This window comes from Cibotium barometz, chromosome 28 (assembly GCF_041138505.1).
Source record: "Cibotium barometz isolate CiBa-2024 chromosome 28, ASM4113850v1, whole genome shotgun sequence".
NCBI lineage: Eukaryota > Viridiplantae > Streptophyta > Polypodiopsida > Cyatheales > Cibotiaceae > Cibotium > Cibotium barometz.
Window position 1 is genome coordinate 37,947,783 of NC_141073.1, and position 15,603 is coordinate 37,963,385.

At 46.3% G+C, this 15,603-nt stretch overlaps 1 protein-coding gene across 1 annotated transcript in view; it reads right to left on the reverse strand.

Annotated features, from left to right (window-relative positions):
- Nucleotides 1–231: 231 nt before the first annotated feature.
- The window catches only part of LOC147622806 (GABA transporter 1-like), a 16,455-nt gene continuing 1,083 nt past the window's right edge, over nucleotides 232–15,603 (reverse strand). The window contains exons 3-7 of the mRNA XM_086822459.1: nucleotides 14,741–14,838; nucleotides 14,330–14,516; nucleotides 14,055–14,182; nucleotides 13,620–13,856; nucleotides 232–695 (exon numbers count right to left, since the gene is read on the reverse strand). Of these exons, the coding sequence (XP_086678585.1) occupies nucleotides 315–695; nucleotides 13,620–13,856; nucleotides 14,055–14,182; nucleotides 14,330–14,516; nucleotides 14,741–14,838 (1,031 nt within the window). The 3' untranslated portion in view covers nucleotides 232–314. The remainder of the gene's footprint in view (nucleotides 696–13,619; nucleotides 13,857–14,054; nucleotides 14,183–14,329; nucleotides 14,517–14,740; nucleotides 14,839–15,603) is intronic.

A 15,603-nucleotide genomic window follows, 5' to 3' on the forward strand; every position in this document is an offset into this window, starting at 1 on the left:
TGTTTTAGTTTAGAATGTGCAATTGTACAAATTAAGACGTTAGCTTTAGAATGCAAAGACTAGCAAATAAGAAACAAGGGAGTATTGGAGTATATAAAATACCATTGCTTTATTTATTTATTATGAAAAAAATGGTGAATGTTGGCAAGAAGTAAAAATAGGCACGACATAATTTCTGAGCTCGTGTAGTTAATTTTGTGTTAAGTGGGAAGGTGGCGGCTCACCACACACACAGTGGCGCAACTAGGGGCCCGTGGGCTTCGTGTGATTAATTTTATACAAGGGCCGTGTTTTTGTAAATCTCCCCCAAGTTATTATAAGTTGGCGAAGAGCTTATAACTATCGGCATCGAGAGCAATTTGTCGGACAGCCGAGATACAACCCAGCAAGCCGACGACGGTGTAAACAACTGCAATGAGTGTGTTGATCCAGAAGATGAGCGACCTTCGAGACGGCCTCAGGACCATGTTGTAAAAGACCATGGGGAGGACAAAATCCAAGGGTGTGAAACCGAAGGCGCCAATCAAGGCGTTAATGTCCCCGAAGAAGGGTATCATCGCTGATATGAAGGTGGCCAGGGCTACGTAGCACCCCCTCAGAAACAGCCTTGGTACAAGATTTCTCAAGGAAAACATCCCCACGCTTGCATCGGAAGACTTCCCTTCCAACACCTCAAACATCGGCTGCGAATACACCTGCAATGGCCGCATGGCATGCCATCAAATCAACATTTTTTTGGGTAGGAAATAAACATCCTAAAATAAAATAAACTGCCCAGCCTCTTTAACTTAATGGAATTTATTATTTTGAATAGGTGAATATATTATATTGTTTTTACAAAGGATGAACCAGTTTAATTGGCAAAAACAAATATGCATCCCTCAACAAAACAAGGATTGTAGCATTTCTAAACTCCCAATTAACTCCACTTTAAAAACTCACACCAACACTTAGCCCTTTGTATTTGTGGGTATTTAAGGAAGCAAACCTAACAAGTATGATCTACTAGGCATGCTTCTTCACACTTCCATATCCATCAGACAAACATCTTTGTATGCTTTTTTCTTAGTCTTAATGTCGCTCACATAAACTAGATCATATCATACCGACCAACTAGCTTGCCAGTGGAGGAGGAACCGTTCTCTTGAACACACACCGCCGCCCTTCTGTGTCCTCTTCTGTAATCCCACTTCCTCAGAGGAAAAAGGGGTTCCTACACCTTCTCGCTCTCCTTGGCTTCCGGTTGGTTGTCTTCTCATATTTGACTGTATTAGTCCATGGGGGACACAACATGGAAGGCTACAGCTTAGGTCGGGTTCACAACCACCACATGGCTCTTCTAGGTTCATCAACTCCTTTTATTCTGGCTTTCCTAGGCTGGGACACGTGGGTGGACACCACACAAAAGTCCAAGAAAAACATCAACATGTTAGGAACAGAATCCAAGTTCGCTACCAAAAAAAGTTGCCTAACATCACCTAACTAGTCAAAATAAGGGTAGAGCATTGGCCTTAGCCAATCTCTTCCCTGAATGCTACGGACATGTCAACTATCCTAACATTTTCATCTCTGTGTATTTAGGAGATCCTCCTCTTTTTTTTGTTTTTTGGAGGGAGTTGCAAATGCATGTGTATGATCAAGAGATGGTTGCTATTTTACATGCTATCAAGATGTGGCACCATACCATGCAGTCACCAGTCCAGACACCTGTCCATTTATGTAACAACTTCAATGAAGAGGCAACAACCATCTTGTAAAGCAATCGTTAATACATGATGTTAATACATTTCTTGGCATTCACTCCTTTGCCTACTGCGCTCATCTCTGCACTGTGTTCTGCCTGTGTATCGAGAACTTTACATGGTATCATTGCAACCCTACCCACTCTTGTGCCTGTGGCAGCCCATCAACAGCCCACTGCCCAACAATGACTCACTCAGGGCCTCATGATGCCTGGACCCCACCTCTGAGGAATCTTCTTGTATGCCCTGCTGCCCTCTACCAATGAGGCTGGCTTCACACCTGAGTAATCTGTTTCTGCAGATTCGGCTTTTCCCCCAGAGGAGAGGAGAGCCATCGCTAGTTTGTACACATCTGGCCTTTCCCCACCGAGGGGAGCCCTTGCTTGCTCTTGCAAAACCAGGCCCCTCCCACGAAGGAGGGCTCTTGTTTACCTCTGCCAAATCAGCCCCCTCGAACGAAGGGGGCCCTTTGACCCCACCTGCAGTGTCACTGCATGCTGCTGTACATGCTTCTCCTACCGTGCCCAAGACACTACTGGTTGACCTTGACAAAGAGAGAAACTCTGTTCATCTTGATGCAGCCATCTTCAACACCCCTTTTTTTGGTGAACCGGCAACCAACTGAGGAGATAATCTCTGGTTTTTGTGCTCTCTCTTCGCCCTAGCCACACGGATAGCAAATCAAGACTTCTGCCTCTCCGCTGCATACCCCTGCACACATGCCAATGCTGCAACGCTCCCCTCAAACGACGGAGGGACCCTGTTCGAATTTGGTGAAACCGCCCCCTCCAGCAACGGAGGGCTTATTTCCAAAGCACTGCCACTGCCTCTTCCACAGTGGGGGGCCATGTTTGCTTCTTCAGGCCTGGCATACAACGCCTCAAGCCTCTCCCAACCCAGTGCACTTGATGCTCTCCCACAGTGGGGGGCCCTGCTTAGCATGGCTGAAACCGGCCTCTGGTAGAAACCAAAGTGCGGTAGACTAGCAGTCACCCTTCCAATTGTAGTCCAAATAAATAACAAATTAACAGGAGCTAGAATGCTCCAGAACTGAAAGGAAATCGACACCTGTTGGCCCCAAAGCTTGGCGCCCCTTTCGGTATTTCTTTATTCAAATTCAATGGAATGTCTAACTGAGTACAACAAAGCCAGTCAAGGAAAGTAAACCTGCATGTTCAATCTGGCAGCCCTCAAGACCTCTTAGCATAGAGGATTCACATACAAATCTATGTCCCACAAAAGCAACACACTGTGTTTCCCTCTAATCAACCAAGACAATTCAACAGGGCAGCCTTGAGCACACATCTGGCTGTTCCATGTTCATGGCTTCAAACTCAGCCTAAAAAACAATCCACTGTCCAGTCTCTGTTTCCACCCTTCAAACTGCTATACCCTTCCTCTCACAAAGGGCCAGATGAAACAGACATAAGCCAGTGGAAAGAAAGAAAGATTGATATGTTCAGAGCTTACCAATTTTTATGCGCAATTCTGCACCAAAGGGTTTGACTGTACCAGTCTGTACTTGCAGCCGCCTGTATCACCAACTCTGCATCACATGTGTAGTTGTCTGTATGAGTCTGTACTTGCAGCACGTGTGTACCTGTCTGTACTTTTCCTCCCTGCAGTCACCTGACTGATGCACCGCTTGAACTGCTAGACTGAACCGGACTGTACCCGCCTGTACCTGTCCGTACAGGTCAGCTTCTGCAACCGCCGCCTGTTTGATACACCGCCACCTATACCAGCTATACGGGTCTGCACTGTACCCGTCTATACCTGCTGGACAAAGCTGTCCTTGTCAGCCTGCACCTGTCCGTACAGGTCTGCGCTGTCCTTGTCAGCCTGTATCCTGGCGATGCACTGCAGCCACCTGTACCAGATAGTGTGCAGTTGCCGCCTATACCAGCTGTCGTACAGCAGCCGCCACCTGTACCAGCTGTCGCACAGCAGCCGCCGCATGTACCAGCTGTACGGAACTGCACCGTACCTGATTGCACCTGCTGTTTGTACCCTGGTCGCCAGCACCGCCTGTACCAGCCGCCTGTTCTGTACGGCCTGCAGCCACCTGTTCTGTATGGCCTGTGTTCTGTATGGCTACTCTCCACGCAGCTTGTTAGAAGTCATCTCCTGTCCAGTTTTATACACCAGGGCCTTTGTTGTGGATGTGCCCGCCCTTATGAGGTGTTTTATCATTTTTCCCCACTCTCCGTATTTTTTCCCTATTTTTTCTCATTTTTTTTCTGTGGCTTGGGAGGCAGTTCTAAGTTGGCAAGAGCACTGAGTAGTTGGCTGACTGACCCATCAGCAGACAGGTGACTGGCCGACTGCCCAACAGCAGTCGTGGACCTCTGTACTGCTGGCCGACTGGGCATATACAGTCGTGGGCTTCATTCAGTGCTGGCCGACTGATGCTACAGTCGTGGAGGCTTTTTCAACAGGCCGACTGCCCATCTGGGGGCATACATCTCTTCTCAAGGTTGGCCAATAAAAGAAAGTCTCAACTGCTTTTACCGTGGCATCAATACCTCTATGACCTGCATACGGTGGAGCATGACTTTCAATCATAACCTTGAGTCGTAATTGCCTGGTAACACACAGTCTACCATGCATCAACAAAAAACCATCTCTGAGAGTATAATGATCATGCCGCTGACCCTCAGACATCTGATCATACAACCTTCCAAAGTCCTCATCATGGGCATACTGCTCTTTCATCTCATCAAGTTCATGATGATAAGCAAGTCAAACTGCTGAGACCTGTGGCTTGCGCGACAAAGCATCTCCCACAACATTCTTTTTGCCTTCCACATGCACAATCTGGAAGTGGAACATAGACAAAAAATTGGCCCATCGCATATGCTTCTCAGAAAGTTTAGTTTGCGTGAGGAAATAACGCAAGGTCTGATGATCTGTCTGCACAGTGAAATCAGCCCCAAGCAAATAGTGTTTCCATGTAGAAAGAGCATGAATTACAGCCAACATCTCTTTCTCATAAACCTGTAAATGCTTCTCGGCATTCTGCAATATACGACTCTCATAGGCTATCACATGTCCTTCCTGCATGAGAACTGCCCCAATGCTATTTCCACATGCATCACATTGGACAACAAAAGCCTTTCAGAGATCCGGTAATACCAATATGGGATCCGAAGTAAGCTTTTCTTTAAGCTTTTTAAAGACTGTAATTTCCTTATCATCCCATCTAAACGGAGTTGCCTTCTTTGTTAAGGCATGAAGAGGCGAAGCAATCTTAGCAAAATACCGTATGTACCGCCTGTAATAGGAACACAATCCCAAAAAGCTGTGTACATCATGCACGGTCCTCAAATCTGGCCAATTAAGAATTGCTTCCACCTTCGAAGGATCCATACGGACTCCATGCTTAGACACAATATGCTCCAAGAAATGTATCTCTTCCAAGAAGAACTCACTCTTCTTGCCATTAATAGCCAGCCTATGCTTCCGGAGTTATTCTTGTTTAGCGCCCTGTAATCAATACACATGCGCCAAGAACCATCTTTCTTTTGCACTAAGAGTACAGGTGAGCAAAAGGGTGATGAGCTAGGTTGAATCAACCCTTTATTCAACAACTCCTGTACCTGACTCATAATTTCTTCTTGTTGGGCTGCACTAACACGGAACGGCGGTCTATTTGGTGGAGTACTCCCCGGAATTAGATCAATAGCATGATCTTCTGGCCTTTCCGGAGGAAGTTCTCCTGGCAATGACTCGAAAAAACAATCTTGGAACTCACGTAAGAAATCAGTCATGTCTTTATCTAACGTAGATAAATTAGATTTAGACTCATCATCTTTTGCATCCTTTACAAAAATCAAGTACGCGGAAAGATGCTTTTTCATTATTGATGAAATTGCCGAAGCTGATACAATAGGAACAAATTCCCCTTTTAGCTTTACATCCAAAATATGCTCTTTCCCTCTATGAGTTAAAGCAATCTTCCTATTGTATGTATCCACCACCGTATGTACTCTATGGCACCATGGCATACCCAACAAAACATCACATCCATCAAGTGGCATGATGAAAAACTCCTCACTGTCAACATAACCCTGCACATGAAGCCTGAGCTTCCCAATAATAGGAGTAACGGGTTCTGCATACCCAAGACAAGCCATATTAGCCTCATACAAAGGCCCCATCTCCTCTGCACGAATCCCCAATCGGCCAGCCAAATCAGATGAAATAAAGTTGGCTCTAGCACCTGTGTCAAAGAAAATCAAGGCATTTTGATCTCTCACTTTGCCCCCCCATGCCTTGCACAACTCAGTCTCTTCACCACCTGTCTCTTCACCACCTGGCTGTTCCCCAACAAGATCAGGAACTAACCCTGCAGAAGGTTTTGGTTTCTTAGACTTGGGCTCCCCTTGAGTCCTTTTGGGACTTTGTCAGAATACGCAGCGGAGATGATGACAAGATCTGGGAACACGAGCAAAAAACACAGGCAGAAAAACAGCACAAGAGAGAGAGAGATGTAGGCGTGTAACTCTGCTCTGATATACACAAGAAGATCCCGAATATGATACAAATAGTGATATGGGACTGGGGGCCTATATATATGCCCCTGGGAGAGCAGTCGGCCAGCATAGGAAGTGCCCACGACTGCTGAAAAATGTCCACGACTGCATAAATGCAGTCGGCCAACAGAAAAGTGCCCACGACTGAGAAACTGCAGTCGGCCAACAGTCCAGTAGCCCACGACTCATGTGTATGCAGTCGGCCAGCACTGGAGTGCTCCTGGCATCCTCTGGCAACCCTCCCAACCACTGGAAAAATGGGAAAAAATAGGGGAAAAATACGGAGTGTGGGAAAAAATGATAAAACACCTCATAAGGGCGGGCACACCCACAACAAAGGCCCTGGTGTATAAATCTAGACAGGAGATGACTTCTAACACCCCCTCTCAGCTCCTGGCTGTGAAACCAACCACTGGGAGCTAGGGTGCCGCCCGAGCAAATCCTGAGAGAGCGACTTCGTGAAGAGGTCCACCGTACTGTCCTCCGTCGAACAGAACTCTAGCAAGATGTCATCAGCAACGATCTGTTCACGAACAAAGTGCCTCTCGATGACCATGGGTTCCTCCAGTGGAAGCCCAAACCTGCAAGGTAACCTCCTGCTGCTCCGTAAAACTGCTCCTGGGCCATAAGTAGATCTCCTCGTGTCCGGATCTCCTCCCCAAACTGAGTCACTCCAGCCGTGGAGTCGGACTCCATCCAACAATCCCCCTCCTGTGTACAAGAGTCCATGATCCTTCGCATGCCGCAAAAACCACAGGAAACGCAATCCTGTCTCCCAAAGAGACATCTGCAACCATGAGCTCAACTGCCTCATCAGGAAGCTCCCGTCCAATCTGGTGTCCATCAACCAGATCAATGAACCATACAGCGTCTGAGTCACACAGACATCACATTGCTCACAAGGATCAACACCTGTTACGGTGCACAAACAAGTCCTGGAAACCTGATGAAACCTGTCAACAACCCCCTCTGAATCCGGAACCACAAAGCCTGGAGAAACCACCTCCTTCTGCAAGTAAGCACCTGCCACCTGCCTGGCTTTCCGAAAGGTCCCCGTGGAAAGAACATCCTCATCTACTGGAGGTTCTTTGTCCCGAACACGATGAGACATCAGAGCATAAGTGACCTGTTCAGCTTCCTCTGACTGACGAACACAAGAACTACCAACATCAGTACTGGAAAGTTCCTGCCAACTGCTGCAATCTACTGGCAAGTTATCCACCACCTGGTCTCGGAAAGCCCGCACCTGCAGCATATCCACACTTAAGTGGTCATTACCAGACTGCCACTCATCACAAACCTGAGGACCTGGGAGAGAGAGTGTTGAAAGCCTGTAAACTCCATTCTCCACTCCGCCTTCCCAAACCACTTGGCCTGTTGCTTTGTCCCGGAGAGCAACAAAATGCTCATCAAACTCCACCCGTACGCCAGTCTTGCAAACCTGATGCACTGACAACAGATGAAAACCAAGTGCCGGAATATACAACACCTGGGAGGAATGCTTCCCCCCTCTGCCATCGGGAACTATCTCCATCCTGCCCTCACTGTGAACTGGGATAGTGGACGTATCCCCAGTTAGAATATGACCAGAAAGCCTGCAGAGATCCTGTAAACCGGAACGGGAAGGAGTCATGTGCCTGGAAGCACCACTATCGAGAATCCACTCCCGAGTATCCGTTGCAGAGAGTCCTCCAATCTCCTCCCTGCCTGAAGAAAATGAAACATCAGTGTCCATCACCTCCAGGTGCACAAAAGCCGGAGTCTTCATGATGGCTGCTGAGGAGTCTTCATCCTTCTCGGTCTTTCGCTTGGGACACTGCCTCCAATAGTGGCCTTTCTCGCCACAATCATTACAGGTCCTCTCTGCCTTCAGTTTCTCGCGGTCAGCGTCGGACTTCTTCTCAGAAGACTTCTCCGATGAAGCCTTCCCTTTGCCGGAGTTACGGCCTTTCGACCGTTGGCCAGTTAAGGCCTCCGAACCTCCACCCTAAGGAGGGTTCGTGAATCGTTCCTCCTGGTCCAGGACCATGGGCACAAGCTCCTCCCACGTGATGGTGCTGAGCCTGCCACTGGTAATCAAAGACGAGTAAAATGCTGAGTACGAAGAGAGCAAATGTGACAGCAACGTTATGGCCATGTCCTCTGACGATATCTCCTTCCCAGCCTGAAGAACTTCCTGCTGAAGAGCCTGCAGCTTGTTAATATGCTCCCGCATAGTCGCCGACTTTGCAGGGCTCATAACCTGCATCTGTACTTCCAAGGAAATCCTCTTCATGGGCGATACCCTGTTGTAAAGTGAGGCCAAATGCTGCCATATACCTCTGGCCAGCATCATATGCTTTACATGATTGATTACCTGCGGTGTGCAGTTGAGAAAGATAAACGAACGGACCCTGGCGTTGACACGATCCCACATCTGTGTCTGAGCCTCCCGGTCCTTTCGGGTTGACGGTAACTCCCCTTCCTCAACTTCCGGCCGTGGAACACCAACAACGACGAAATCGACGAGGTCTAAGACTCCAGAACAGATTCCATCATCACCTTCCATATGCCGTAGTTGCTCCCGTCCAACTGACGGTCCACCGGGAACGTGGGGAGAGTCGGGATCTTCACATGTCTCTCGGCCATCTCAAACAGATCTGCCATAGCGGGGATGTACTCTGAAAAGGGTGGGTGGGTGGGAACAAAGAAGAACTAAAACCTGCAAGTGGCTGTCCAGCAAATCAGCCCGCCTTCCTCTTGCACCTTCTCTTCCCGATCAGCCCAAAACAGTCCACCAATCAGCCACAAAACAGTCCCCCTCTTGCTCACACAAATCCCAAGACCTATCTAGAGCCTAGGGCTCTGATACCATGTCAGAATACGCAGCGGAGATGATGACCAGATCTGGGAACACAAGAGCAAAAAACGCAGGCAGAAAAACAACACAAGAGAGAGAGAGATGTAGGCGTGTAACTCTGCTCTGATATACACAAGAAGATCCCGAATATGATACAAATAGTGGTATGGGGCTGGGGACCTATATATATGCCCCTGGGAGAGCAGTCGGCCAGCATAAGAAGTGCCCACGACTGCTGAAAAATGTCCACGACTGCATAAATGCAATCGGCCAGCAAAAAAGTACCCACGACTGAGAAATTGCAGTCGGCCAGCAGTCCAGTAGCCCACGACTCATGTGTATGCAGTCGGCCAGCACTGGAGTGCTCCTGGCATCCTCTGGCAACCCTCCCAACCACTGGACAAATGGAAAAAAATAGGGGAAAAATACGGAGTGTGGGGAAAAATGATAAAACACCTCATAAGGGCGGGCACACCCACAACCAAGGCCCTGGTGTATAAATCTAGACAGGAGATAACTTCTAACAGACTTACGCTTGGGACAATTAAAAGACATATGTCCCTCTTCTGTACAGTAAAAACATTTCCAAGCATCCATCAAAGCCTCTCTCTCCTCACGAGTTCTCTTGGGCATTGGTAACTTCTTATACCGCTTCTCTGTAGACCCTTTTGCATCACGCGAAGCATGCCCTGACTTTTCAGATCTCTTGCTTAAGCTTTTACTTCCTTTAAATCCAGATGAGATCCCAGTGAGTAACGCATTTGCTGTCATAGCATTCTCTATCATCTGCGACATATTTGTTACTCGAGTCTTTATGCAATAGTCACGCACTTCCTTGGGCAGCCTACAACAATACTTCTCCACCTGCTCAGACAAAGGCACTGCACGATAGGAAGTAACTGGGAGTAAAGCTTCCCAAAACTTCTTATTATAATCCTCAAGATTTTCACACTTTGATGCATCCAGCTTGTGCCATGCTGTCATTACATCCACCTCAAAAGTAGATGTGAGCCATACGGAAGAGAACACCTGCTTAAACTGTACCCAAGTAGATGGTGCTATGCCCTGTAAAAGAAGAGTGGACCACCACTGCAATGCATTGCCCTTGAGAAAAGTCGCAGCTTTTCTCACCTTAGAGGATTCCGTGTAATTACCACCAGAAAAAGCAGCGTCAAACTGCTGTAAAAAGGTAAGTGCCTTTAGCTTATCTTTGGCCCCACTGAACGTGTCAAATTTCACTGCAGCTCCCCCTTCCTTATAATCCTTCGCCTTGCCCATAGGCGTTAGATTATCGTAAGGAAGTGGCTTCACAAGATTGCTACCCCCGGCATTCATGCCCATCATAGGGTCAACATTACCAATTTCCACACCTGGCATTCCATACATTCCAGCCATGTTTCCAAACATACCACTATGCATACCGGGCTGCATACCCCCATACATGTTTCCTTGCATTCCGGGCTGCATGCCCCCAAACATGTTTCCTTGCATTCCGGACTGCATACCACCATACATATTCCCTTGCATACCAGGCTGAAAACTAGCTCCAAAATTCCCTGGAATACCCATGCCTCCCTGAGGATAACCCCCAGTCATGGATTGGAACACAAAACCACCACCAAAATAGCCTGGATGCATAGACTACTGTGGAATAGATGGCTGTCCGAAAAAAGAACTCTGTGAGTTAGCACCAAAAGTATACTGCATGTTCGGAAACTGTCCAAAAGATGGATCCTGTGGGAAGGCACCACTATTGCCCTGAGGTGGGTTCTTAGAACGCACTTTCTTCTTCTTCTTTTCAGGCTCAGAACGGGATCTCATAAATTCAGCAAACTTCTCACTTTGAGTGAGCTACATAAACACATCCATTACACCTGCCAAACGATTTTTAAACTGAGCATCATCTTCCTCTTTACTAGGCATATCTTCTGGCTGTTTTACATCCTCATATTGTGCATCATCTGCAGCCTGTTCTCCTGCAAGAATTTCCTCAGATTCATTTCTCTCAAGAGAGGGCTCTTGCTCTTCCTCTTCATCATAAAAATATTCATCTTCTGTGTCTGACATGTTGCTGAATTTTTCAGCAATGACTTTCCTCGAGACAACCACGAGCTCACCCCCTTAAGAAAGTTGATGATGGGTCCCGGCAACGGAACCTTGAAACCGGCCTCTGGTAGAAACCAAAGTGCGGTAGACTAGCAGTCACCCTTCCAATTGTAGTCCAAATAAATAACAAATTAACAGGAGCTAGAATGCTCCAGAACTGAAAGAAAATCGACACCTGTTGGCCCCAAAGCTTAGCGCCCCTTTCGGTATTTCTTTATTCAAATTCAATGGAACGTATAACTGAGTACAACAAAGCCAGTCAAGGAAAGTAAACCTGCATGTTCAATCTGGCAGCCCTCAAGACCTCTTAGCATAGAGGATTCACATACAAATCTGTGTCCCACAAAAGCAACACACTGTGTTTCCCTCTAATCAACCAAGACAATTCAACAGGGCAGCCTTGAGCACACATCTGGCTGTTCCATGTTCATGGCTTCAAACTCAGCCTAAAAACCAATCCACTGTCCAGTCTCTGTTTCCACCCTTCAAACTGCTATACCCTTCCTCTCACAAAGGGCCAGATGAAACAACTCTGCAGCAGCAGACATAAGCCAGTGAAAAGAAAGAAAGATTGATATGTTCAGAGCTTACCAATTTTTATGCGCAGTTCTGCACCAGAGGGTTTGACTGTACCAGTCTGTACTTGCAGCCGCCTGTATCAGCAACTCTGCATCACACGTGTGGTTGTCTGTATGAGTCTGTACTTGCCACACGTGTGTACCTGTCGGTACTTTCCCTCCCTGCAGTCACCTGACTGATGCACCACCTGAACTGCTGGACTGAACCGGACTGTACCCGCCTGTACCTGTCCGTACAGGTCAGCTTCTGCAACCGCCGCCTGTTTGATACACCACCACCTGTACCAGCTATACGGGTCTGCACTGTACCCGTCTATACCTGCTAGACAGAGCTGTCCTTGTCAGCCTGCACCTGTCCATACAGGTCTGAGCTGTCCTTGTCAGCCTATATCCTGGCGATGCACTGCAGCCACCTGTACCAGATAGTGTGCAGCTGCCGCCTGTACCAGCTGTCGTACAGCAGCCGCCGCCTGTGTCAGCTGTACGGAACTGCACCGTACCTGACTGCACCTGCTATCCGCACCCTCGTCGCCAGCACCGCCTGTACCAGCCACCAATCAACCTGCAGCCGCCTGTACTGTACGGCCTGTGTTCTGTACGGCTACTCTCCACGCAGCTGTGTTTCCCTTCTCCTCCACGTAGCCAACTTGCACCACTTCTCTCCAAAAGCAAGAGAGAGAGAAGAGAGAGGTGTGTACCTCCAAAAGTGGAGTTGCCCCCTTCCAATAATATCCTAGTGGCCCCCTTCTAAAGTTTATCAAACTTTCTAAGGGCCACTTATGCCTAGGGGCCACCCAAGGTTAAAACATTATAAATATTAAAGTCCTTGGTCCCTCTTCACACTTAAGGATGTCCACACATATAACTATTTGTCCGGGCACCCAAATATGAATCATTAAATATTTATCTTGCTCACCAACCATGATGCTGACACTCATGCTGTTCCACTTTCACAAAGTCATGACAATGGCTATCTGCATGCTTTATTCTAAGCCCATTTCTGATGATGAAGGTGCACAGCAACTTCTGAATCAGCCCATCCGGCCTCATCTCTGTAGCATCTTCTCTGCTGACAGAGGCATCCCATGGCTTTTACAATGACAACCCCGCACACCCCGGCTTCTACTTTGGCTCCCCCTTGTACATGAGACAAGGGGGAATCTTTCCTCATCTCTGTTGAGATCCTGTCTAAACGTGATCCTTTGGTTTTGGGTTATTTTGGTTTTCGTTTTACTCAACCACAACTCTTGGCTCCATTTTTGGGTCTGAGTCCTCTTTTTGTAATACATGACACGTCCACTAGCTTCATCCATTTCACCAATAGTATGATCATTCTTAGAGTAGCAACTCTTCATCCTTGGAAACAAAAGATTTTTGGGTAAGACAAATTTAGGTTTCTGATGTATCTTTGCCCAGTGCTTGATCCAGCCACAAAGCAACCATGTGGGAAAGTTTGTCCATTTTGAGCATTGATAATTCTTTTATCCAGCTGCAAAGCAAGGATGCTTTTTCATTTGGGCACTACGGTACCCTTCCTTTCAGGCTTTCTAAACGTACATGTGTGTGAGGCGTGAGACATGCGTACACACATGTACATGTATGTAATATGTATAAGCATACATGTGTGTCTGTGGGCGTGAGACATGCACATACATACATGTACATGTACAGCATATATACAGACACGTATACATGCACACAAACAGTTATGTATACACACACACAAATGCAAAACAAGTAAATAAATTTGCTTCTGAAGATTACCAAGAACAGCCTGGTGCATGTATTTGGCTAAAACTGTTTTTAAAATGCAACTCACCAATGCCACAGCCAAAAGCTGTATGATGACAAACATATTGGCTATAAAGATAAGCCAGTTGGGCACAAGAGCTGGTTGGCCTGATGGAGCCAGGTTGGACAGGAGGTCTCCTGAGGCTTGATTACCGAACGCCCAATACCCAGAGACCGCGACGGAAGAGAAGGTTGGTACCACCACCGCATAGCACAAAGACAAACCCTTGAACATCTTTCCTGATACAGGAGGGGCCAACGTAGCCTAATAGAGATAGAAACAATACATAAGAAATCAATCAGAATGAATTAAAAACAACACGTTATGCCTTAATTGAACTCATAAAGATGCATTTTGGGCATGATGAAGCAAGGCAAAAGCATTAAGAAAGGAATGATTTGAAAGATTCTTGCAACTAAGATTAAACTTTTGTTGGGTAAAGTTTAATAAGTTAACTAGTACCTGTATCTCAGGGATAATGCTATTTCCAAAGGTTGTAGCAATGACAACTAAAGAATTGAAAACTCCAAACATTTTGCTCACTCTCCCCCCTTGAAGAGTGTAATCTTTCTCAGTAGAGTAATGGTGGCCTACAGCCCAGCACAGCATGGAGTAAGGATTGTGTTTAATTAGATGTGTTAAAAGACTTATTAACTCAAGTTAGTGGATACATTCACAAATTAGAACATACTTTCAGGGCCTCAGACCCAAAAGTTTGGCCGTTGCCCAGTTCCAACCTGCATAGATTGAGCCGCCCACCGCACATATGCTGTATCCCAGGCACATTAGCAAAGATAAAAGGTTGATGTATCTCAACGAGTGGAAGGATGGCAGCTGAGACAAAACCAGCATCACTATCCCAAAAAAAATGATAAATTCGTAAAGCTGTATAGGTCCATCTGCGTGGTAGATTGAATAGATTAACTGCAAAAAGATTTCAAAAAAAAAAGTTCAATACATACAGCTTAGATTGAATTTTTGAAACAAATAAATCAAGAAAAGCTTACATGTCCCTTGCGGTGGTAGATTGAATACATTTAACTGTTTTTTCGTTTTATCAAGAGATTAAACATAAATCATTTGCTAATGAATGAAAACATGCAGTCATGACTTTCCAGCAAACTTAAAATCGTTTTTTTGGAAGAGACCTTCATGCTTTGGCCCCCAAGCACAATGCATCCAATAACTGAGCCTAGACACACTGCAAATTGCACAGGTGCTACTGTGTAGAGACTCCATTTGGGTCCTGCATTTCCAACAAGCTCCCCATAAATACTTTATTCACAAAAAAACAAATTTATGCAAGAGTAGGTCATTATGTCAGCTTCTTGAAACATCAAAGTTCTATTTAAAGTTCATCACCAGTTGAGATATGCAAGTATACTTTAGACGTTTTACCATCTTACCCACTCAACCGGCAGCTATACGGCATTGGAACATATAAAACGGCTTTACTTGAGCTTAATGTCGAATGGGAAAGTCTACAACTTTGTGTACATACTTGCTTAAGACAAGTAATAGTGGCTAGACTATTTTAAAGTTTTGCTCAGTCTAGTGTGAACAGTAGTCCCTTGTACATAAGTCATTTTTAACAATAAAGAATACGCATTCATTCCCTTATAATAGAATACTTGTGAGCTCTTCTCTACTCTATTCTTGCTTACATGATAGATGCATGCTAGATAGGTTGCATACTCTTACCTACTCTACTCTTGCTTGCATGTATGCTATTGAATCTTGCTTGCTTGATGGATGCATGCTAGATAGGTTTGTTTATAGCTTTCTCTTTTCCATGAGTAGTTTCTTTTCTATCCACCTTTCGTGAGAGAGAACCACCCACGAAGGCTATCTTTTCTTAGCTCCATCTAGGCATAGAGAACTTTTCCTTCACCCCCTAAGCAAAGAAGCATTCAGTGTGACAACAGAGTGAGGATGCTATGGATGAGCTAGTGCATCCACATCGGGGAGTTGCATTGTGGCTTGAATGCAATGATGAAATAGGCATCCCAAT